Source organism: Setaria viridis, chromosome 8 (genome assembly GCF_005286985.2).
Source record: "Setaria viridis chromosome 8, Setaria_viridis_v4.0, whole genome shotgun sequence".
Lineage (NCBI taxonomy): Eukaryota > Viridiplantae > Streptophyta > Magnoliopsida > Poales > Poaceae > Setaria > Setaria viridis.
This window is the reverse complement of record NC_048270.2, coordinates 40,320,378-40,344,315: the sequence shown is the minus strand read 5'-3', so window position 1 is coordinate 40,344,315 and position 23,938 is coordinate 40,320,378. Positions and strand designations below refer to the sequence as shown.

Here is a 23,938-nt window from a genome sequence, read left to right as displayed (position 1 = left end):
GATGATGTATCCTCAGCAGAACTACCACACAAGCTTCTTGAAGTATTCGCTCCTCTGTGTGCTAGAGATGCTCCATAACGTTCAAGTACCATGCACAAATATAATGCTATGCTCCAAAACATTCAGGTACCTAGAAGCGAGCACGCTGCAACGTCTTTACAAGACTGAATTCAGTGGGAAGAAAAAAAACAGAGCAAACAGATGCTCCAACTCCAAATCCTTTCAGATATCATACGCAATAGATGCTCCGAAACATTCACGTGCCACACATAGGTTCACAAGTCGCTGATAGACAAAGTGGTATATACAAGGTGACACAAAACTTGTCCTAGAATGCCGCTACCGCTACAAGAGCACGGAGCAATGTCGTTACATGACTGAATGAAAGTTGGAATACAACGATTCCAAGTAGCACAGACGGCCAGCATAGCCAGGGCAGAGTTGAGTCAAGTAAAACACAACAAGAGATGCTAATTTTCAGACAATGCGACAAGCGTTGCAACTGCTAATCACGCGATCAGGCATAGTACACATGCTCCCCGTACGCCGGTCCCCAAGTCTCAGCCGGATGCCCTAATGCAGGCACCATGGCACTCCCCCCATCGCTCCAGACGGCAACAGGGGACGCAACTGCAGGCATCAGCTGATACTCAGGGTGCACGGGGCCTACCATTGGTGGTCCAGTCATATAGCCGCCGCCGCCGCCGCCGTGAGCGTGCGCCCCAGCGCCGCCGTCCATCCCCAGCAAGTACACGCTGGTGCCACCGCTTCCTCCGTGGTGGTGCGTGCCGTCATGCTGGACATGGGGGAACCATGCAGGGTTCAGCTGCTCAAGCTCCGGACCTGCGTGGTACAAGACCTCAGGGTTCACAGCAGCAGTGGCAGCTCCGTACGCCATGCCTCCCGTGGCTTGCACGCCGAGCATCACATCCATTTGGCCGACCCTAAGCGCATTCTGAGTGGGTGCAGCACCTCTTCTGGCAGTACTGAGACCCGGGGCATCGCCCGTGTCGGATATCAGTACGTGTTCAGCGGTGTCCCACTTCCATCCTGGAGCTGGACCAACTTTGACGCCTGCCAAGTTGTTCTCAGGAACAGGAACGGGGACGGAGATGGGACCTGGCAACAAATGCGCAGTTTGCAGACCCGCCCCGTGTCATGACTCTCCCATCCATGTGGCTGTTCGCGGCGTAGTTGATCCACATGTTTCCCTGACCATCGACGTGGTACTGCCTTTGGCTGCGACCTGCGTGTTCTCCCCAAGTATAGCCAGGCATGGAAACCATAACCATTTGAGTTGGCTGTGGATGGTTCACGGTGGCAACATGGGTGCTGGAATCGAGGTGCTTCTCTATTTGCTCCAACTGATCAGATAACTCGTGCATGATTTTCAATACAGAGTTGGCTTCCTGTTCGTTAAGGCCTGGTGCTGCTGAGGCAGAACCGTTCGTGCTTCCTTGGTTCGAACTAGCACTGCTCCTCCCTAGATGCTTGCTAGTTTTCTCATCCTCCCGATTCTCAGGTTTTGTAGCAGTGGGAGCATCGAGTGCCTCTTCATCAACAGTCTTAGTATCCGATTTGGAGGTTGACAAATTATCAGAAGATGTTGTGTGGTTCTCTGCCGGTAGCATTTTCCTGGGATTCCGCAGGTCCAACTCTTTGTATGCAGGCTTATGTGCATGCCTCTCCATTTCACTTGTTTTTTCTGGCGCCGAATTCTGTGAAACAATGCTTTGATTCCCAGATGGCTGAATGGGAGCAGGTATTGCTGCACAGTTCAGCCCGCCAGCCTCAGATTGTTCTCTCTTTCTTGGCTCTTTAACTGGTGTGTGCATGATACGGTCACTCCCATGAGGATCCTTGACATGCTGCACACCAGGCTGATTTGTTCCTGATTTCTCTGTCTGCTTAGGGATTGAACAGCTATGTGTTACATCATCATGCACTTCCTTGGCCACTGTTTTCTCCTGATTCACAAATGCAAGTGAAGCATCCCCAAGCATTATACTCCCTACAGTAAAACCTCTAACAGAAGAAACCTGCACAGGGATTATAGCACTATTGATAATGACACCTGATATATGGGCTTTATGCACACTCGAGGCTTCTGTATTCTTGGTACCAAACACAAGTGGTGAAGCAGGTCTCCTGTTCTTGCTGTGGGTTGAGAGTTCCGCATGAGGTTTAGCTTCAGTATTCCATGTGTCCACAGGAGTCCCAGAATCGGTTGTAATATTTTCTGTACTTTCAGCAATGTTGGACCTCTCCCTTAGAACTCCCTCCTGTGAACGAACTTGCCTTCTCCTAATTTCCATCTGCAAATGCTTTGGAGCACTATTCTCATGTGACCATAATGCACTTTTCCGGGTAATGTATTCCTTCATGTTGATGCCATTGTTCTTTGCTGAAGGCATGACATTAAGAATTGAAGAGCCTTTGTTGAGACCTGCAGATTCTGAAGCTGGAGGGCCCCTTAAAATTCTTCCCTGTGAATGAACTTGTCTTCTCTTATCCTCCGTCTGCAAATGCATCAGAGCAGTGGTGTCATATGACTCTGATGCACCTTTCTGGTCAATGTGAATCATGTTGATGTCAGTGTTCTTGGCTGAACGAAAGGCATTATGAATCAAAGGGCCTTTGTTAGCATCTGCAGTGCCTGATACTGTAGTGGAGACCCTTGAAATACTCTCCAATTTATGAACTTGTCCTTCCCTATCCTCCACCTGCAAATGCTTTGGAGCACTGCTGTCATGTGACTGTGCTCGAATTTTCTGGGCAGTGTGTTCCAGCATGTTAGTGTCAGTTTTCTTGGCTAAAGGCATTACATTATGAGTCAGAGGACCTCTGTTAACACTTGCAGTGTCAGCTGCCAGAGTGGAGCTGATAGGAACTGTAGCATTCTCCGTGCCATTTGCTCTCAAAGGCTTAAGATTCCCAGCATATGCAGTACAACATGTATCTGATGTTGAAGTATCATGATTACTAGTTCCACTGCCTTCAGCACCTTGTTTACGAAGAATTTTGTCTGCTTCTAATGGCACATCATTCGACTTCTGATTCTGTACAGATGAACTTCTGTTCAATTCTTCCAGGTTTCCATTAACTTTTGCCTTTAATTGAAGTTTTCCCCTCTCCTCTTTCTGTAGTTGTGCATGTTGCGCAGACAATTCTCTCCATGAAAGCTGAATGAACCAAATAAATACAGTTAAGAACAAAAAGTACAATTCATGGATACATCACACCTCAGTAACCCTTTCTGAATGGTGTTTGCCTGCTTTTAACATTTTATTTATAGCATAGTACTCTCTTAAGAAATCCGACAGCAATGGAAGTGAAGTAAATATAATAAAAAGATGCACCCAAATAGGATGCGTGGAAGAATCAAACTGTATTGGAAAGAGTGCAACCAAGTACAACTTAAGAGGACAGGCACCAAATCTTACAATTGATATAGGTGAATTTATAATGTAGAAGCATTCCTAGAAGCAACAGCAACATCTCTTTATATTTTTACGTTTGAATAATATGGCATCTAAATGTGAACTGGTCTCATAATAACAAAACAGTACAGTGACCATGATAATGTGCCAGGAAAACAACTATCCTAAGTTGAGAGCATGGCATCAGTTCTTTTTTCTTTTTTTGTAAAAGAACACAACATCAGTTTTTTTTGTAAAAAGAACAGGACATCATTTAATTGACAAGGGGTAAGGGAAGAAAGAAACATAGCATTATACAATGTGATAATTGGGTACCTGGGTTTCATAATCAGCAGAGTTAATCATATCATCAATAGTTCTCTCATAAACTCGCTCAGCAGTGTTCCCAGAAAATGATTGATTTTGATGAGTATTTGTCATAGCAACTGGCATAGAGTCAACTGTAGGGTGATCTTCCCATCCAAATCCAGAAATCTTAAATGAAACGTTCTCAGCAGAACTACCATGCCTGTTTCTCAAAGCATTCCCTCCTCCATATACATGGTAATCAGCAGATTTACCAGGTGAATTATCTGACTTCTGACTCTGTAAAAACTGGCATCTGTTCAAGTCTTCCAGTTTTACAATAGGTTTTGCCTTTTGTTGGATTTCCCCCCTCTCATGTTCTGGTAGTCGTTTTGCATGTTGGGCAGACAACTCTCTCCTTGAATGCTAAATACAACAAATAAACACATGTTAACAGCAAGAAATACTAAGATTCATGGCGTGCAATACTTACTAGCCCTTTCGCATTGTTGCTTGCTCACTTTTAACATGTCATTATGTTATGAGCATTTAGTTTGTTAAGAAAGACAATGGAAGTGGAGTAACATATGAAAGGGAGCACCTAAATAGAATGTGTGGACAAATCATATTATAGAGGGGGAAATGCATTTTTTGGAGGACAGGCATCAACCTTAACATTTATATATATGAATTTATAGAGTCGAAGCATTAATGGAAGAAAAACATCTGTTTATATTTGAAGTATGAATACTATGACATTTCCATGTAAACTGGTGTCACAATTACAAAACAGTTCGGTGACATTAATAATGTGAAAGGAAAACAAGTTTTACTGGTCAAGTACAAGACATCATTTAATTCACAACAGCAGAAAACAACATAGCATCATACAAAGTGACAATTGCTTACCTGGACTTCATAACCAGGAGAGTTAAGCATATCAGCAGTTCTGGCATGCACTTGCCAAGAGTTGTTCCCAGGAAATGATTGATCTTGATGAGTATTTGTCATAAATGGCAAAGAATCAACTGTAGGGTGATCTTCCCATCCATGTCCAGGCATATTAAATGAAATATCCTCGGCAGAACTACCATGCCTGTTCCTTGAAGCGCGCCATCCTCCATATTCAATGTAATCTGCAGATTTACCAGGTGCATCATTTGACTTCTGATTATGTAGAAATGGACGTCTGTTCAAACCTTGTGGTTTTGCAATAGATGTTGCCTTGTGTTGAATGTTTTCCCTCTCCTTCTGTAGTTCTTTTGCATGCTGCGCAGAAGACTCTCTCCATCTTGAATGCTGAATGAACCCCAAAAAAAAGTTACAACAAAAGTACAAGATTCAGGAATAAGTGGCCCCTCAGAGGCATGGAGTAACAAGATTGCCTATTTTTAATATCTCATTTTCATGCATGCACAGTTTCTTGGGACCCTTTTGAGAGATATGATAGCACTGGACATGGAGTAACACTGTATAGTAAAGAGTGCAACGGCTGGAGGATAGGCATCAATGTTAACATTGATATAGATTAACTTATTAAGTAGAAGCATTCCTAGAAGGAACAGAAACATTTTCTCCAAAATTTATGTTTGAATACTATGGCATTTTAATGTAAATTCATAACAACAAACAGTTTGGTGACTTTGACACTGGTCAAGCACAAGATATCATTCAGTTGACAATGGTGGAAATAACACGATATCATGCAAAGTGACAACTGCGTACCTTGATTTCATAACCAGGAGAGTTATGCCTATCATCATTAGTTCGGGCATGCAAATGCTGAGAGGTATCCCAAGGAACTGATTGACCTTGATGAGAATTTATCACAACTGGCAAAGACTCAACTCCAGGGTGGTCTTCCCATCCATGTCCAGAAATGTTAGATGGAATGTCCTCGGCAGAACCACTGCACTTGTTTCTTGAACCATTCCATCCTCCATATTCATGGGCATCAGCAGATTTACCAGGTGCGTCTTTTGACTTCTGACTTTGTAATAATGGATGTACGTTCAAGTCTTCAAGCTTTGCAGTAGATTCTGCCTTTTGTTGAGGTTTCCCCCTCTCCTCCTCCTGTAGTTGTTTTGAGCGTTGAGCAGACAACTCTCTCCTTGAATGCTGAATACACCAAATAGACAAAAGTTTAAATAACAAATATGAAGATTTATGGCTATAGGACAGTTAAGCAGCCTTTTTGCACTGTTGCTTTCTCGCTTTAACACTTATTTATGTTATGCCAAATTCTTGGTAATATGCTAAGAAATCTGAAAGGCAATGGAAGTAGAATAATATATATGTTAGAATCACACTGTATAGGACAGGTATGCAAAATGGCGGAAAATTATATGGCATCATGCAATGGAAATAGAATAATGTATATTACAGATGAAGTAAAGCATGTCATTTACTTGACACTGGTGGAAAATCCTATGGCATCATGCAAAATGGCAATCCATACCTGGATTTCATAATCAGAAGAGTTAATCATATCATCAGTTCTTATATGCACCTGCCATGTAGAGGTGTTCCCAGAAAATGATAGATCCTGATGATCTTCCCATCCATGTCCAGAAATGCTGGATGAAATATCCTCAGCAGAACTAACATGCCACTTTCTTGAAGAATTCCCTCTATATGCATGGTACTTACCAGGTGTACCATTTGAGTTCTGACTCTGTACAAATGAGTGTCTGTGCAAGTCTTCCAGTTTTACAATAGTTTTTGCCTTTTGTCCAATTTCCCCCCTTTCATCTTCCTGTAGTTGTTTTTCATATTGAGCAGATATATATCTCATTGAATTCTGAATACACAAAACAAACACAAGTTAACAACAAAGACTAGAATTCATGGACACAGGAAACTTAATTAGCCCTTTTGCACTGCTGCTTGCTCACTTTTAACGTTTCATTTTATGTCATGTGCAATTCTTGGGTAGTCTGTTAAGAAATCCAAAGGCAATAGAAGTGGAGTAACTAATAATGAAATGGACATGCCTAAATAGAACGCATGTTAGAATCACACTTGATAGGACAAGACTGCATATTTTGAAGGATACACATCAAACTTGACATGGATATAGATGAATTTATAGAGTGAAAGTCATTCATGTAAGCAACAGAAACAGAAACATATGTTTATGTGCTTGGGTACTAACTATGGTATCTCAAAGTAAGGTGTTCTCATACTAACAAAACAGTTCAGCCTGATAAAGGAAAATAAGTATTCCTGATCAAGTACAACACATCATTACTCGATAGTGGTGGAAAATTGCATGGCATCATGCAAAATGGCAAGCATGTACCTGGATTTCATAATCAGGAGAGTTCAGCATATCATCAACAGTTCTCACATCCACCTGCTGTGAGCTGTTTCCAGCAAATCGTTGATCTTCATGAGTATTTATCATATCAACTGGTAAAGAGTCAACTGTAGAGTGTTCTTCCCATCCAGGTCCCCAAATATCAGATGCAGTGTTCGTAGCAGAGCTAACATGCTTGTTTCTTGAAGTATTCCCTACTACATATACATAATTATCAGCAGATTCACCTGGCTCTCTAGCTTCACTGAATATAGTAGGGTATCCTTCTGACAGATCAATCATTACAAGATTAGCAGAAGCAGACACATTTGATGTACCAATTGGAACATGATTACTACTTTCAGAAACAGAAATAGCCAAGTCAAAGGCAGAAGTGATATCACAAATGACAGCGCTGACAGGAGCATCATTTGCCACATGATATGCTTCTACACCAATGCTTTTTGGGTGTCCAACCTTGGCTTCCCTGCACGAAGATATTTCTGATATGTTACTGGCACGAAGATTTCTAGCCTTGATATTTAGACACTTTATTTTCTCTAACAATGCCACATCCTTCTTGATGACTTGCTTCTCAAGTGCATCTGAATGGTTACCTTTGACCTTTCCAAGCATGAGATGAGGTAGAGTTTTGACACTAGCATCGGCAGGCTCATGAGCATAGCAGGAATTATTGTTTTCAGGCTGAAAACCACCATGTGCTGGACCATGCCCTGTTTCTCCCCTCTGGTTGAGAAGGGACTGACCATTGTGAGTAAAAGATTCAACAGGGAAACTGCCATGTGTGTCTGCAGGCTTGCCCAGACCATATGATGCCACTCCTCCAGGCCAAATCCCATTTCTGTCAGGGGGGTGATCAGGAGGAGGATGCCAGTAATCAATACATGGAGGAGGCATACATATATCAGGAGTCTGTGTAGCATGTAGCTGAGCCTGTTGTGCTTCCATAGAGAAGTCCGCAGTAGAAAAAGGATCACCTCCTGTCATACAAAAATAACAAATCAAATCATATGCCCTTGACAAAAAAAATCATCATATTAAAAGGAAAGTAAATGTGTCGCAGCAAAATGCTATGACAAGTATGAAATAATGGGAGATCATTAGTGAACTAGGTGTATACCAGTTGGTGGGATCTTTCTCTGTTCATCTCGTGCCGCTATTATAACAGAACTAAAAGTTGGTCGCCCTTGAAAACTATTACCTGCAAGTAAGAAGACACTAAGTGCACTAAACATTTGTAGTAGGTTCATTACATAAACTCTATGGAATTGGCAAAGTTTTTAGCACCACAACCATAAATTCAACTGGAAATACAGGGTTATTGTTGGAAAAAATGATGAGTTTAGATGTGTGACTGAAAAAATACAAGCAGACTTTATGCAAGATAATCTGGTGTCGCATGTAGTCACCTAATTGACTGTTTGACTGAGAGCTCTTGGAAACTAGTACTGGGAAATCATCTGCACTTAGGGTAAACCCCTTTCCGTGTGATGTAGGTCTCTGCATTGGCAAAATGAAATATTGGATTATTGATGACTTCTATATGTATCCAGTTACCTGACAACATGAATACTATATGAAGTGCATACCCTTTTGGCAATACTGTTTAATGGGCCTTTGAGAACATCCGAGAAAGAAGTTTGAGAATGTGGAAATCGCCAGCTTCCTGATCTTAACTCTGTTCTTTGAGGATGACTTATCGCAGTTGTAGAATTATACGAAGTTCGACCCCAAGCAAGAGGTGAATCGAGCAAGTCACTTCCATCTGTTGATGTCCTCGAGCTTCCTCGGGAAGAAGGGCGATCATTGATGTTGCCAAACGAACCAGAACCTCCATCATTCTTGAGAGATAGGAGCGACGATGAACCCCACGCATTTGGTGCTGGAGGCGTTGGCCTGTCGCCCCATTGGAAGGTGCCCCTGCATCCATTCCAACACCCCATCAGATAGCATATAATATCAGTATATCACCAACTGGGAAATTTTCACAATTTTCATAATCTTCATATTATCAAGATTACCATTTTAACACTGAATCAGAACTATTTGAGCATCAAAATTAACATGACTACTAAACCTAATTTGGGACTAAGTGGGATAAAGGCTACATAGCAACAACAGGGAAACAGTCAAAATTTGTCTGGAACTCTGGACAATAGATCCCCATGACAGCGCATTATACAGAGTAAAGACTAGCATTTTTGAAACTGAAACAACTCTATTTGTGCATCTAAGCCAACATAGTTACTTCACATACTCTGGATCATCATTTCAAGGGACCAAAGAAGCTAAAGAGCACACATATGACTGACCCAGCATCATTTCTCTGTTATACTAAACACTAGTGTAAAACTATCTGAGCGTCCGTCAACAACAAAATCCTTTTCAATCGGATTCTCCAGACCCACTGCCCCAAGCCTGTCAAACTATAACACATAAAGCATGGTGAAGGAGAGTATCAGACAACCCGCTCTGGAACAAAAACCCCAGCGGGATCAGTAAGCTAAGACAAAGAAGCACATTAGCACAATTAGCCCCCAATTCAACTAAAAATGGCATCTGCAGAGGATGATCATTTAGGTCGAGAAGAAAAATTGTCACCTTTGGGTTGGCAGGTTGGTGTGCTTCTGGGCCGTCCCCAGAACCCCAACGGCGGGCGTCTTCGTCGGCGCGGCCGCAGCAGCAGCAAACCCCCACCTGCAGCCACCAATCGATAAACCCTAAACCCTCGTGGTCGGAGAGCGCCAATCGAACCCAAATGGAAGCACAGCAGCGAAATGGGGATGCGAAGGAGGAGAGAAGCGCTTGGTACCTGTTGTCGGCGGCGGGTGCGCGCGCCGTCGCCGCGGCCATGGCTTTCCCCGCTCCGGCGGGGTTCGGGGTCGCGCGCGGAGGGGGGAACCGGGACGTCGCGGGCGCCGGGTGGCGGCGAGTGGCGAGGAGCGCGCGCTGGGTAGGGGGCTCGCTGGAGACAGCGGCAATGGCGGCGCGTGGGGAGCGTGGCGGCGGCGGAGGCAGCAAGGAGACGGTACGGGGAGTGGAGCTGAGTGGAGGGAGGGGGAGCGTGTATGACAGGTTGGGCCCACGAGGTCCTCGGAGCCCAGTGGGAAGACACGGGAGACGGGACAGATTGTCAGTGGCTCTCGAGAGAACACGAGCTGCAGTAAGACGCCTTTAGCACGGCTCATCCAAAACGGCTTCACCGGTGAAGCCAAAGCCGGTGAAGTTAAAAAAAACTGGCTTCACCCAACTTCTAGTTCATTTTAGTCCCGACTTACAAAACGGCTTCACGCTATAGTGTCTCGATTTGCGTGAAATAGATGAAGTCAAAGCCGAAATAAACCGTGCCAAAGAGGACCTTAATCTCTTTCTTTTGTTTTGCAAAATTTCAACATCTCTTCAGCTAGACAGGTGGTAAACTGGTAAAAGGTGAACAGACAGGCTGTGCATTTCTTCGTTGAAAGCAGACGAAATGAACAAAAAAAAATTGAAAGGAGAGGAGAATATTTACTTACTCCGTATATTACTATGACCACACGTACCTCTCACAATTTTTTATTTCTTTTTTTTTCAAATTCAGTGCTACTTTGGAAGTGTCCGCATGATCTTTAGTAGAGGTTAGGTCCAGCCCTTTTCCATAGTTACCTACGTGTAACCTTCACAGTTGACTCATGGTGTTTCCTGGTATTTTCCAACAGTCAATTAAAAATAGAAAAATACATTAGTAGTTGACAAACAATACTAACCAAAACGATTTTACAACGTTTCAAAAAAAATAACATTTTCCATACTGCTTTGCTAATGTTCATTTAAAAAAAAGGTTCTGCAAAATGTTTTCCACCAAATGATCTCGCGAAAGCTTTCTCGCGATAAAATTGTAGAAAATTGTCTAAATGGTTTTGGTAAATTATCTAAAATTGGATTATATATAACTGAAATTAGCACGCTTCGAGACATGCAATATTAAGGCTAGCATAGATTCATTATTGGTTTGCAATGATTAAGCGTAATAGATATATTGGGTTTTAAAGATATGAGCCACTTGTCGTCAAATTGAGTTGTGCTAGGAGTCAAATTGGGTTGCGCTAGGACTACATACTCCTTCACCTTTGTAGCCTCATGTCATCAGTTTCCTATGCGCCATCCTACCTACGACACTTGATACATAGAAACTCAATACCAGCATCGGGATCGGAGGATCGGAGGAAGAATAGGGCAGTAGCATAAGTGAAGATCATCTTGGAGGCTACATGGTAGAAGGCTTATGCTACTGCCCTATTGTTGGATCGATTTGCCACTGACCTCATGTCACGAGAGGTCAATCTCATCGGAGAACAAGGCATGTTTCTATGTGGTCTTCTTTAGCATGAGGGTAGGAGAGACGATGGTAGAGGAGTGAAGGTTAGGTTTCCTGACTCCAGCTGGGTCATGGCATCGGTGTTGCTAGGATTAGATTTGTACGTGTTAGAAAATGGGGAGGGCACCAGCGTGCTATCCTTTTCGAGGAGCTAATGGTGCTCGAGGTGGTGCGCTTCTAGATCTACTTCTAGTCTTCCCTCAAAGTCCTCCCTCATCGCCTTCTGCTTCTTCTCTAGCTCCGGCTTCGCTGACTTAGGATAAAACTAAAATCCACATAAGGATCCCTATTTGGAGGAATAGGGTGATAAAACATAATAGTTCTATTGAATGTGCTTTTAAGGCATGTGAGGTTGGAGAAGACGTGAGACAGACAAAAATTCTATTTTGTTAGACTTACATGTATAGATTACATTCAACCCTCTCCCCTAAATGTGGATGACGAAAAAAGAAGGATAAATCACATTATAGTCTTTTTATGTGTACTTAAGTGATTTTTTCAGCAAAAGAATCCACGTAACATAAGAGCTTCTTTGTAGATATGCTTTGAGAGCATGTGCATTGCCACATCGGTGTTGCCAACTATTAAAAGCAAACTTCGCTGCCAGCTTACCTCCGTGTTTTGGTTAGTAGACTATTTAGCTGATTCTGATTCTTCGTGGAACTTGATTACCTGAGAGAGCTGGTTTTATGCCTGAAAATGATTCTTTTTGATTCTCTACCATAACTCTTAAAAATAAGATGGAGAATCACTTCACAGAATCAAGAGAAGATGGAGAATCACTTCACATAATCAAGAAAAGCTACTTTTTTCCAGCTTCCAACCTTCTGGTTCATTTCAGAGAATCACATCACATAATCAGCAGAGAATCACTTCTCTTTAAAAAAACTGTTTGACACCCTAGTCTGCAAGCATGCTAGCTTGACATACCAATTGGTTGCAGGCTTGCAGCGATTGTAATAAGCCCAGACAGTTTCCAACATAACTTGATCAAATTCAAAGAATGGAAGTGAAAGAAACAAATTTTGGAAACCAACAGATGAGTATGCAAACAAATAATTTTGACAGGTTACGGTTGCAATAAATTAAACGACTTCTTTTGCTTCTTCTCAGCACAAACAAGAGCATACAAAACCATGTCATCTCCAGGAAACATCATCAACTCATCGAAACTACCCCTGTTCTGCAAGAAACTCATTCATCATTGTACAGTGGACTTAAAGAGAGGGAAAAAGGCAGTACAATAGTGAATATTAGTCTCATTACACATCAGGAGCTGCCTGCTGAGCTACAGAGCCTGGAAATGTTTCGGCGGCAGGAAAACTGGGTATTGCAGCGTCAGTCCCATGGAAAGGTTGACCAGCATGTGGACCGCTGAAGTTACCATCATTCATGCCGTTTAATGGTGCAGCAGCCGGCTGGACCAGTCCACCGGGTGACATTGGCGACATTGCAGATGTATCAGTGAGTGATTGTGCATGTGGAAGTGAAGGAACAGGGGGTATTGCTGATCCAGGTACAGGGACAGGTGCAGGTCCGGTTAAAGCAGGTCCAGCTGCTCCAGTTGCTGGTGGCAGCACATCGAATCCGGACCTTGCTCGGGGCCTGCGTTCTGGTGCTGCACCATGGTCACGGCTCCTGCTCCTGCTGCGACTATGACTGCCGCTGCGGCTCCGACTACGGCTCCAGCTCCTGCTGCGGCTCCTACTACGTGACCAGCTCCTGCTGCGGCTTCTGCTCCTACTAAGGCTCCTGCTATCACTTCTTCTGTCATAGCCTCGTGATCTGCCTCTATCCGGGCTGCGGCTGTAGCTCCGGTCCCTATCCTTGTCGCCAAATCCTCGACGGTTATCATATCTTCCCCGGCCATCTGAGACATACCGGTCATGTGGACCTCGGTCAGAACGTCCCCTTCCGCCAAATCCACGGCCCCTGCCACCACGTCCACCAGAGAAATCTCCCCTACCTCGTCCACCAAAACCGGGAGAATCACCCCTACCACGCCCACCAAAACCTGAAAAATCACCCCTGCCACGCCCACCAAAACCAGGAGAATCACCCCTGCCACCACGACCACCAAAGCCACCAGGGCTTGCTCCGCCTCTACCACCAGACCCACGCCCCCCTCTACCTCCAAAACCACTGGACCCAGGGCCATCCCGTCCGCCAAAGCCACCTGGGCCCTTTCTGCCACCGAAGCCACCAGGACCCTCCCTTCCACCAAAGCCACCAGGACCCTCCCGCCCACCAAAACCATCCCGTCCGCCAAATCCATCAGGGCCTTCCCTGCCAGCAAACCCGCCTGGGCTTTCTCGACCACCAAATCCGCCTGGGCCCTCAAGACTGCTGAAGACTCCAGGGCCCTCACGACTGCCAAAACCTCCAGGGCCCTCCCTAACTCCACCATAACCAACAGGGCCACCAACAGCTGGTTCAAAACGACCACCACCAGGCCCATCCCAGCGACTCATTCCAGTAGCCTGGTTTCTTGGACCTCCAGTAGCACCTCGTGCAGCCATGTCCAGCAGCTGTGGAGGAACATGCTGGTTAGCACCTTCCAAGAGTTTCACCAAATCACCAGCATGTTTCCAATCTTGTTCAGAGATGAATGTGTATGAGACTCCAGTTGCCCCAGCTCTTCCTGTACGCCCTATACGATGCACATAGTCCTCTATCCCAGTTGGAAAGTCATAATTGATTACCACTCTGAAGAAAAACACATTGTGCAGTATCAATGAGCAATAGAAAGACAACCGGCAAAATAAGCATATCATGAAGAATTAGTGAGTGCTCAGCAAGGTAATATTGAACATCAGAATACTATTTTAATAAAAAACCTCACCTGATATCTTTGATATCAAGTCCACGAGCAGCAACATCTGTGGCTACCAATATTGGAGCCCTGCCAGTTCGAAACTGATTGAGAACATTATCTCTTTCAGCCTGTGATTTATCACCATGAATGCTTACAGCATTAAAACTGCGACCAATGCCACGAGCAAGTTGGTCACACATTTTCTTAGTTGAGCAGAATATGATGATTTTTGAACCCCTTTCTTGATCTCTCAGGATCTGCTCTAGGCGTCGCTGCTTGTCCATAGGTGGAACCACCTCCACATACTGCATACATATAGGGAGGGTTTAAATGGATCATCCTAAATAAGAAATTAGTAGAGGATGACAAACTGAAATTTGAAACTAGATACCAAAGAATGCCTTTCCAGATTACATAACAATAATATGATTCTGACACCAGTCAGGAGTATAGCACTTAGAGAGAAGACTCTGCATCCTAAATGAAGGCAAAATTGTACAAGAAAGAAACGAATATATGCATTTCACCAGCATACCTGAGTGATTGATTTGTTGGCAACAAGTTCATCAATGCTGCCAATGTTGACCTGGACAGGATCTCTGAGTAAATCCCCTGCTATTTTTGTAACCTCCTTGGGCCATGTGGCAGTATACATCAGAGTCTGTCTAGCAGGAGGAATCTCATCCACAATCTTCCGTATCTGTGGCTCAAAACCCATGTCAAGCATACGGTCAGCCTCATCAAGCACAAGTAATGAAACCTGATGGAGGCTAATCTTCTTCATCTCCAGAATATCATTAAGACGTCCTGGTGTTGCTACCACAATATCTGCTCCACGCTCAAGTTCTCTTAGCTGAGGACCCTTTGAAGCACCACCATATAGGCACTGTGAAAAAATGTATCGATCATGATTCCAATGTCAGGAATGTGACATGAGCAACATAATACCAGAAACAATCCACATATTCTACAAGGCAATTCAATATGAAATTCTTGATCAAGGCACAGGTTCAGGAAAAGCTACTCTAAAGACTTGCAGAGCCAATAGCAATTTGGTTCAGAACCACACTTGATTTCAAGTGCTAAGCTAAAAGGCACTAGTCTAGGCAGGTGGCACAGGCCAGCCTAGTGCTGTGATAGCCACCTAAAGCCATCTTGACTTCTCCAAAAGGTGAAGCTAACATAAACTTTGCGAAGAACCAGATCTGAGTCAAGTTTTAACACCAATAGAATGCATTATTAACATTTGGTATATAATAACTATTATGCATAATCTTACAAGAAAAAAAATTGTACATAGTTTCATGACTAAAAATCACTGTTATCAATGCCTATCATTCTCTGCAGATAATAAAATATCAATGCTTATCATTCTCTGCAGATAATAAAAGGGCATAATAAAGATAACAGGTCAGAACTTACTGTGCAGGAGACTCTAGATGATCGACCAAACTTGACTACTTCATCTTGTATTTGTGAAGCAAGCTCACGAGTAGGGGCTAAAACCAACACTGTAGGACCCAACATCGGATTGTTTTGGCATCTCCTCAAATGTATAAAAGCCGGAATTAGGTACCCCAGTGTCTTTCCAGACCCTGTCTTGGCAATAGCTACTATGTCCCGGTTTTGCAGTGCAACAGGCCATGTTTGAGCTTGAATTGGAGTGGGATTTGAAAAGCCAGCTGCGTGGATCTGAAATGATTGAAAACAAAGTTTGAGTAAGCATCATAAGTGCATGCATATCTGCAGAAATAATTGGTATTTCCCATGGCAAGTAAAAAATGGTTGTCTACAATGAGAAAATGGCCTAATACTACCCTAAGTGAATATGGCTGCTTACTTAAGCAACTCATGGCATGAAGAAGAGGCTCTTTGTTGATTCAGTGGCAGAGACAAGAAGCAGGAAGCCTCAGCCAGATTTTATAATCTGAAAGAACATCAATCCTCCCAATACTTGTCAGCAGAAAATAGCCACAAGTATTTCACTACAGTACCCAGAAGATGAAAACTAGCTACTAAATTAGGGGATTCAGCATCACCAATCACAGGTGATACATAAATAAGCATTTCCATATGATGTGCTTATTACCAGAAAAAGCTAATTTTTCACTTCAAAGAAATCATTTTCAGTGGCACACAGCACACCTTGTCAATAATTTCTAATATAAGAAATACAAGACAAAAAAGGTATCGCATCCATGGATCTACAGGTAGTAAAGCCAACTGAAGAGAACATACCTCTCTCAGGATCTCTGGAGGGAATCCAGTAGCCTCAAAAGTCATAAATGGAGCAGGAACATTCTCACCCTGGATAATTTTAAAGAGACAAGGTAGCATGTCACAATTTATAGGAATTAAGAGAAGGGCAATTTAAAACGTTGGTATAGCAGTTCAACCATAAATAATCAACAGGTGACAGTATAAAGGAAGAACATGAAGTATAGAAGTTTGGCTATAAACAATCAACAGGTGATAGTATAAAGGAAAAATGTGAACTGTACACTGCATGAGATATTCAACTTTACTGATCTACGTCTAAGGGAACAAACCATCCTAAAATATGGCCAGCTGCAGATCCCATGCTTTATGAACTACTGAGAAAATCAATCATAATATTGAACCTTTGGCATCTCAATTTTTTTTCCTCAAACTAGACCTATCTAGTTTTCTTTAGTGGAAATTCAGACATTATAAACCACAGATGTTTACATCATGTTTGAAATATCAGATATGCATGCCACAAAAAGAAATTCTTCTGAATGTTAGATATCCACTGGTACCACCAAACAAAATTTTAAATTATTCAAATTTATATGTTAAACCACATGTGAAACAGCATTTGCATAATACTTGTACGATGAGAAGCCATTGGAGAATATTTTAAGTTTGAACTGTGTTTAGTTTTTTTGACATAATATAGTCATGGAGTCAACTGCTTACCATAGCAGTGACTTCATGGTGCTGACGGTATGCATCAGCTGAAGGTATGCCTGTGAAATCTGGGGGAGCAAACATTGTTGATGGCGGTCTCATAGAAGCTCCAATCGGCAATGGACCATGATTATGTGGATTTGGCACCGGATGTGGAGGTGCCATGTTATAACCACCAAAATTGTCTGGCCGAGGATAAGGCGGGCCATTTCGCATGCCCTGCTGCACAAGTTTTTGGAACACAGAATTGATGGTTAGAACTTCAGAATTGAGGCTAGCAAGGCAGAATACATTGAGTTTAATACATTACGACAGTAACTGACATTGTTGCCAGCATTTTAACTATTAACCATTCAAATACCAAAAGAATAAGTTTCATCTGACATCATAATGTAGCAGGAAAGTTTAGGTAGTACAACAAGTGAACTTTTGACTTAGATAAGTTGCTGCGTCAAATATTATTACCAGGGGATTTTGTGAAGGCGGGATAGCAGCAAGCTTTGGCTGCTGCTGGAGAGCATTTGCTCCATCAAACCTTCCATAGGAGTGAGGATCATCCCTTTCAAAGTGACAATCACTATTACCCATCTCGAAACCCATCGGAGGACGAACTGGTGATGGACCAACATGATTTGGAACTGCATGGCTGCTAACCGGTTGTTGCCGGTAGTTCGTATCCACTGCACCTTGATGCATTTGAGCAGGTGAGTTCACAAAACCCATGTTATTAGTCTCAGCCGGAGATGATCCACCATGAAGATGCTTTGCAGGATACAATGGCCCACCGACTCCAGGTACATTTGGCTGATTAACAGCTCCTGGATGTTGATGACTAGAAGGTAACTGCTGGTTTGAAATAGGAGCTTGGCCACGCTGCTGACTAAGTGGTAATGAAAAGCCAGTCCTCTTGCCTTCATGACCTCCTGAATCATCATCCTTCAACAATGGACTTTGTTGCCCATGTGACAGTGGCTGTTTTCCATGCTGAGAGAACTGCAATCCATGCAGCAGTTGGCCTTGTTGAGGGGGCATTTGAAGTCCTTGAGATTGAGAAACTTGCGGTAACTGTGGAGCCTGAGCAGGGTGGTGAAAGCTCATAGATTGTTGAGGGTGTTGCACTTGATTCTGAGGAATCCTCATTCCTTGCGGCTGCTGGCTTTGGTTATATGCACCGTGTGGCATTTGCGGTGGTTGAGCCTGATTGTAGGCAGATTGTGGTATCGCGGGCTGCTGACCTTGACTGTAGGAAGATTGCGGCATCGGTGGCTGCTGACCTTGATTGTAGGCAGCTTGCGGCATCGGTGGCTGCTGTGTTTGATGGTAGGCAGGTTGCGGCATTTGTGGCTGCTTGTCTGCCTGATACGGATATGGCGGTCCTTGCTGTTGCTGCTGGGGTTGCATGTTGTAAGGACCCTGCTGGTACGGCATGTGTTGAGGATGCGGGTTGGGGTATTGAGGTGGCTGATTTGGCATGTGTGGCTGCTGTTGCTGATACAGCGCTTGCTGAAACGAAGGTTGCTGTTGAGGCACGTGCTGAAAAGGTTGCTGCTGCGCCAGCTGTTGAGTCTGCTGCTGCTGCTGCTGCCCAAGCTGGCCAGCCTGAGGATAAGTTGCCTGGCCTGGTCGCTCCTGGTGCACCCCCTGACCAGCTTGGCCAAACTGCATGCCAGGCTGTGAAAAAGCCCCTGGTGCGGGTTCCGGAACCTGCGCAGGGATCGTTGGCGGAGGACCCGCCGGCAAGGGGGGTGCTGCTGCTGCAGCACCCGGCTTCTCGTACTGGGTCACATTCGTCTCCGGGTTCCAGTAGTACAGCGTTGCCCCGTCGATCAGCGCTTTCCAGGGCGCAGGGAGAGTCGGGTCATCAGGGGCAAACCGAGGGCCCAATGCATCTGCGGCGGCCTCCTGAGCCGCCATGTCAAGCAAGAGAAGAGCCTTCTTCTTCTCCCAATGCCTGCCTGCCCACCTATGCAGCGACCATAATGCTCTTTTGCCCTGCAAATAAGTAAACGATTTTTACAAATCCGCATCCAAAAGGGACGAAATTTCGTATCCGAATCGGCTCACATCCACCCCCAATCACCCACGAATCCCGAACGAAAATCCAACACTAGCCACGAACCCACCGCGCCAAAAACCAATCGAGCCCACCAAAAGCACCAAACCCCAATCTTGGTTAGCGCCCGACACGGAGCCAGCAGCAAAACCCCCCGAGGAAGAATTCGAAGAAACTCGAGGGAAAAAAAAATCGCGGCCGAATCGGCGGGCGAGGGGCGGGGTCCTAGGATTACCGGGTTATTAAGAGGTGGAATCGAAGGGCGGGGTCTTAGGATTACCGGGTTAAGAGGTGGAATCGAAGGGCCCCAGACGGGGGATCGAAGCGCGAGGCCTCCGGCGCCTCCTTCCCCGGGAGGGAGCAGCCAGCGAGCGAGCGTGCGAGCGGGATAAAACCCTAGCGGCCGCGGGGAGGGGGAGAAGGAAGGGAACTGAGTAGAATTGTTTGCTCTGGCCTGCCACACGATTTCTTTTTCTTCTTCTTTTTTTTCTCCATATCTATTAATCTATTAATTTGGTCCTTTTGCAAATTGGACCTTTAGGTTACGTCGTTTTTACATTACGGGAAAAGTTATTTACAGGTATGCCCTTGGTGGCGTCTCAACCGTCGACGTGAGCCGTCCGATTTTCTGCCTAGTCGTACCTTCCGTCGTAACGGGATCCGCCGCGGCGCCGCGGCGGAGACGATTATTTCCAATTCTCCCAGGCTGCTAGGGTTCCATCTCTCCGGCCGCTGCTGCTCCCAGAGGACGAGGCCGGTGCCGGAGTCGGAGGCGTCGCGCTTGGATCTTCCCCTCCCGAACCGGTGGATTCCGTTTTTCTGGATCTGGTAAATCTTAGACCCCGTCCCTTGCCTTGCCGTGCGATTTCTTGGCGATATTTTCGACCATCAATCACTGACTCCAGGGGGGGGGGGGGGGGGGGGAGTGGGGTGTTTTGGGTTGACCAGGATTTTGGTGGGTACGCTTGATCATTGTTGCGATGGTTTGGTGATCGGGGTTGGTTTTGTGTAGTGTAGGGGTTATCTTCCTCAGATCCGAAATCCAAAAGATAACTAACGCACAATTCTTTTACTTATTTAATTATTATTATTATTTGCAGGGCAAATGGATCACGACCGTGGGCTGGGGATGGGCGATCACACAGAGGAGAGACAAGAAGGCTCTCCTTGGACTATGGCTGTGGTGAGCTCTTCTATGGGCGCCATAAATTCCCCCCTCAACAAGCTGCCTGCTGAACTGGAGTTCACGAAATTAAGGGGTGGTGCCGAACGCGCTGGACCGCCATTGGATGAAGCAGCTCCGCGAGCTCACCTATGATATTGAGGACTGGATTGACAAGCTCCTCATATCAAGTCCGGGTGTCGATTCAAGTAGGAATCAGATGGCTCCAATCTGCTTCAAGAATTTAAGAACTGGATTGTTGATTTGAAAGATCTTGGAAAACAGTTTGGACTTCTCAAAGTTGGCTTTGCTGACCTTGTGCCTAGCGATGTCACTTTGGACCTAGAAGACACCACCCCTGAGAAAATTATACATGGTGATGAGATTCCGTGTGGGGAGAAGCCTTGCGTCGTTGGTTTCGGTGGCCCAGAAAGTGAGATTGTCCAGCGCCTGATAGATGATGAGAAAGAGCTTAAAGTTGTTTCAGTTCTTGGGCCAGGAGGCCTGGCAAGACCACTCTTGCTAGGGAGGTATCTAAAAACAGTGAAGCCAATTCGACTGTGGAGCTATTGTATATGTTGGCCGGTACCCATCTATAGTTGATACTCTAATGGATGTCGCCCATCAAGTGATGCCCAGTAGTCTTGTTCCCTGTGACAAGAAGGTTGTCACCAAAACATTGAGGGAATTCCTTTACACAAAGAGGTACTCCCTCGATTCTCTCTCATATAGAGATCATTTCTGTTACCAAAACTAGATTCTATTTCAGCATATCATTCCATATTTATTTACCTAATTATTGGTCAAGTGCCTAAGCATCAGTCCAAGAATAGAGTGGAGTTTAATATATTTTTACTTCCTGAAATTTTTGGTACTGACCAACTGTTAGAACCTGAAGGCCTATTAAGAATATATATACGGTGTCAGAAGTACACAGATAAGTAAAGTGCCTGTAAATTTTGTAGTTTTTTTTGTGTAGAATGCATTTTGAAATTCGGAAATTTATGTGTACATCATTGAGATTTTGCTAGTTTGCTCGCATGCCATCACAAACTAACACTTTGTGTCCATGCTGCTGGAAATTGTGTGCCACTGCAATTGACATTGCTAGTGCCACAGATACAAATTCCAGTAAAGTATGCACAAAAAGTAAGTCTGGTATAGCATGTGGGAAAGCAGATGAAGAGTTTTGAAACAATGTCATTTATGCAAACAATTATGTAAACAGATAATGTAATAACATGCATGATGATCAGCTTTCATTGAATAAGTTGTTAAATGGTTACTTAAAGCTCTGACTGACATTCCTTGACAAATATGTTTTCAGGTACCTCATTGAAATTGATGACATATGGACCATTTCCTCTTGGAACTCTATCACATGTGCTTTTCCAGAGAATAACCTTGGAAGTAGGATACTGGCAACAACTGAGGCTGAGAATTTAGCCAAGTTCTGCTGTGTAAAGCCAATTGACTTCATCTTTGTGTTAAAGCCTCTTGCTGATTGTGACTCTAGGCTCTTGCTGCGCAGTAGGATGTCTTTTTCAGAGGAAGATTGCCTAAATTATCCAAATATTCTCAAAAGCATACTTAAAGTGTGCTAGGGCAACCCATTGGCAGTAGTTGTTGCAGCTGGCTTGGTAGCCACAAAAGCAAAAGGTACAGGACAGCCTAGGGTGTTTGGGAATGCTTTTTTATCAATGATGAAGCAAGGCTACGGACCACAAGAGATGACCAAGATACTGGACATGAGTTATAGTGATTTGCCTCTCCACCTAAAGTCATGCTTCCTTTACTTGAGTACTTTTTCAGAGAATTGTACAATCTTGAAAGATTGTCTGATCCGCAGATGGATAGCTGAAGGTTTCATTCCTTTGAGAAAGGGAGAAAGCTTATGGAGTGTTGGCGAGAGCTATTTTAAGGAGCTTGCTAGGAGGGGACTGCTTCAGTTGGTGCTCAATGACATCAATGATGAGATTGGCTGCACCATTCACAATATCATTCATGAGTTCATCCGCTCCTTGTCAACAGAAGAAAACTTTGTTGGTGAACATTTGAGTTCCATATCATACCCATGTGATACAGTCCGACGGTTCACACGTGACTGCAGCAAGCAGTATGAATCTGGCGTATTATCCTCCATGACGGTGCACCTATCCAAAGTGCGCTCACTTGCAGTTTCTGGCAATACCAATAAGCAGCTGTCTGATGTTTCGACCTTCAAACTTGTATGGGTTCTGGACCTTGAAGGTGCCACGGGTTTGCGAAAGCGCCAGCTGAGGAGCGTCAGGAGCTTGGTTCTGCTGAGATACTTGAGTCTGAGAGGGACTGATGCCTACCAGCTCCCTAGGGAAATGAAGGCGTTGCAGCATTTGGAAACTGTGGATTTAAGGCAAACCAATGTGAACCATTTGCCACAGCTTGCAACGGCAAAGTTGGTTTCTTTGCTTGGTGACCATTTGGTGATACCGAGAGACATGGATGATATGCTTGAGCTAGAGGAGCTGTTTGTGATTGTTGTCAGCCGTCGATACTCAATGGTAAATGCAGCGAACATTATTAGAAAATCAAAGCTACTAAGGGTGCTTGGGGTAAGATTTGAAAGTTGTGATGACCAAATGGGACTTATGCCGTTCCTTGATGCTGTTAACTACTCCAACCTACAAACCTTCGTTGTTGATGACTACTCTGGTGTGTTTCTTGGCTTGTTCAAGGGTCGTTGGTGCCCACATTTGTGGTGCAACTGTTAGTTAAGTCTAGTAGCTATTAGCTTTTATCCCTATTTTACCCCTTTCTTAGCCACCAAGTTATGGCTGGCCTATATGTATCTAAAGAACCCCTTTGTGGGATGCTGTGGAATGAGAAAGAGACCATTTGGGCCAACAATTGGTATCTAGAGCCATTTTCTCTCTCCCACCCCTCTTCTTCCCGTGCTCCCACCTCTCCCCGAGCTCAAAACCTAGCCGGCGAGCCCACACCTCGGCAGTGGCGGCGGCACTCATGGCCTAGATCTGACGCCGGCAGTCTTCCCCACCCTCTCCCGTGCACGGATCCGGTGGCGGCTCGCGTGGATCGAAGCAGGAGCGGCGGATCGAGCGTGGGGCGGCTCGATTCGGGGAGGGCTGCGACGGCGCGAGGGGCCAGGGCAGCGCGTGGCGGCCAGGCGGACGTGCGGCCGGCGAAGGTGCTGCAGGGGGGTGGAGGTGCAAACTCGAGCGGCGGGCTCCAGGGTGGCGGTGGCTTGGCGGGCGTGCACGGGTGACGAGCGGCGGCGCAGGCTGCTGCGAGGCAGGCGAGTGCGCGCAGACGGTGGCACACGAGGCGTGTGGGCGGTGTGTGCGAGCGCAGCGATGCGGAGCAACGGCGGCTATGGGCTCGCGTGGCTCCCGGAGGGTGGCTGTAACGACCTTGGTTAATCAACCGAGTTAATCTTAAGGCGAGTTCCTAACCCACCTGACTCAGCTTTTCCTGAGCTTAAGCGCCCGAGGCCCGGTTCTCAGCCCCGACCCCTGAAAACCCAACCAGACCGCCGGTTCTCTCTTCGTCCCAAAGGCAGTGTTCCTTCAAAACTTGGAG

The 23,938-nt window shown here is 44.9% G+C and overlaps 3 protein-coding genes across 6 annotated transcripts; 1 reads left to right on the top strand and 2 right to left on the bottom strand.

The window, feature by feature from the left end:
- Positions 1-202: 202 nt before the first annotated feature.
- On the bottom strand, positions 203-10,080 carry LOC117867053 (uncharacterized). Of its 3 annotated transcripts, XM_034751375.2 has the most exons (12): positions 9,857-10,079; positions 9,646-9,741; positions 8,634-8,964; positions 8,454-8,544; positions 8,165-8,245; positions 7,027-8,024; positions 6,184-6,525; positions 5,451-5,843; positions 4,925-5,024; positions 4,635-4,861; positions 3,756-4,151; positions 203-3,182 (listed from the first exon to the last, which is right to left on the bottom strand). In XM_034751375.2, exons 1-12 carry the CDS (start codon positions 9,895-9,897, stop codon positions 1,089-1,091), a joined length of 5,190 nt encoding a protein of 1,729 aa, XP_034607266.1. In that variant the 5' UTR covers positions 9,898-10,079; the 3' UTR covers positions 203-1,088. The 3 variants fall into 3 exon arrangements, with proteins under 3 accessions (XP_034607266.1, XP_034607265.1, XP_034607264.1); XM_034751374.2 differs by having other exon boundaries at positions 4,635-5,024; positions 6,235-6,525; positions 9,857-10,080; XM_034751373.2 differs by having other exon boundaries at positions 4,635-5,024.
- Positions 10,081-12,476: 2,396 nt separating this feature from the next.
- LOC117834036 (DEAD-box ATP-dependent RNA helicase 40) lies at positions 12,477-19,663 on the bottom strand. Of its 2 annotated transcripts, none has more exons than XM_034713651.2 (8): positions 19,481-19,663; positions 17,613-19,139; positions 17,157-17,369; positions 16,455-16,523; positions 15,639-15,908; positions 14,752-15,102; positions 14,244-14,521; positions 12,477-14,107 (listed from the first exon to the last, which is right to left on the bottom strand). In XM_034713651.2, exons 2-8 carry the CDS (start codon positions 19,059-19,061, stop codon positions 12,664-12,666), a joined length of 4,074 nt encoding a protein of 1,357 aa, XP_034569542.1. In that variant the 5' UTR covers positions 19,062-19,139; positions 19,481-19,663; the 3' UTR covers positions 12,477-12,663. The 2 variants fall into 2 exon arrangements, with proteins under 2 accessions (XP_034569542.1, XP_034569541.1); XM_034713650.2 differs by having other exon boundaries at positions 17,157-17,366.
- Positions 19,664-19,816: 153 nt separating this feature from the next.
- LOC117834037 (disease resistance protein PIK6-NP) lies at positions 19,817-23,248 on the top strand. Its single transcript, XM_034713652.2, has 3 exons — positions 19,817-20,028; positions 20,301-21,067; positions 21,690-23,248. The coding sequence occupies exon 3, from the start codon at positions 22,063-22,065 to the stop codon at positions 23,110-23,112; it is 1,050 nt and encodes a 349-aa protein (XP_034569543.1). The 5' UTR covers positions 19,817-20,028; positions 20,301-21,067; positions 21,690-22,062; the 3' UTR covers positions 23,113-23,248.
- Positions 23,249-23,938: the final 690 nt, after the last annotated feature.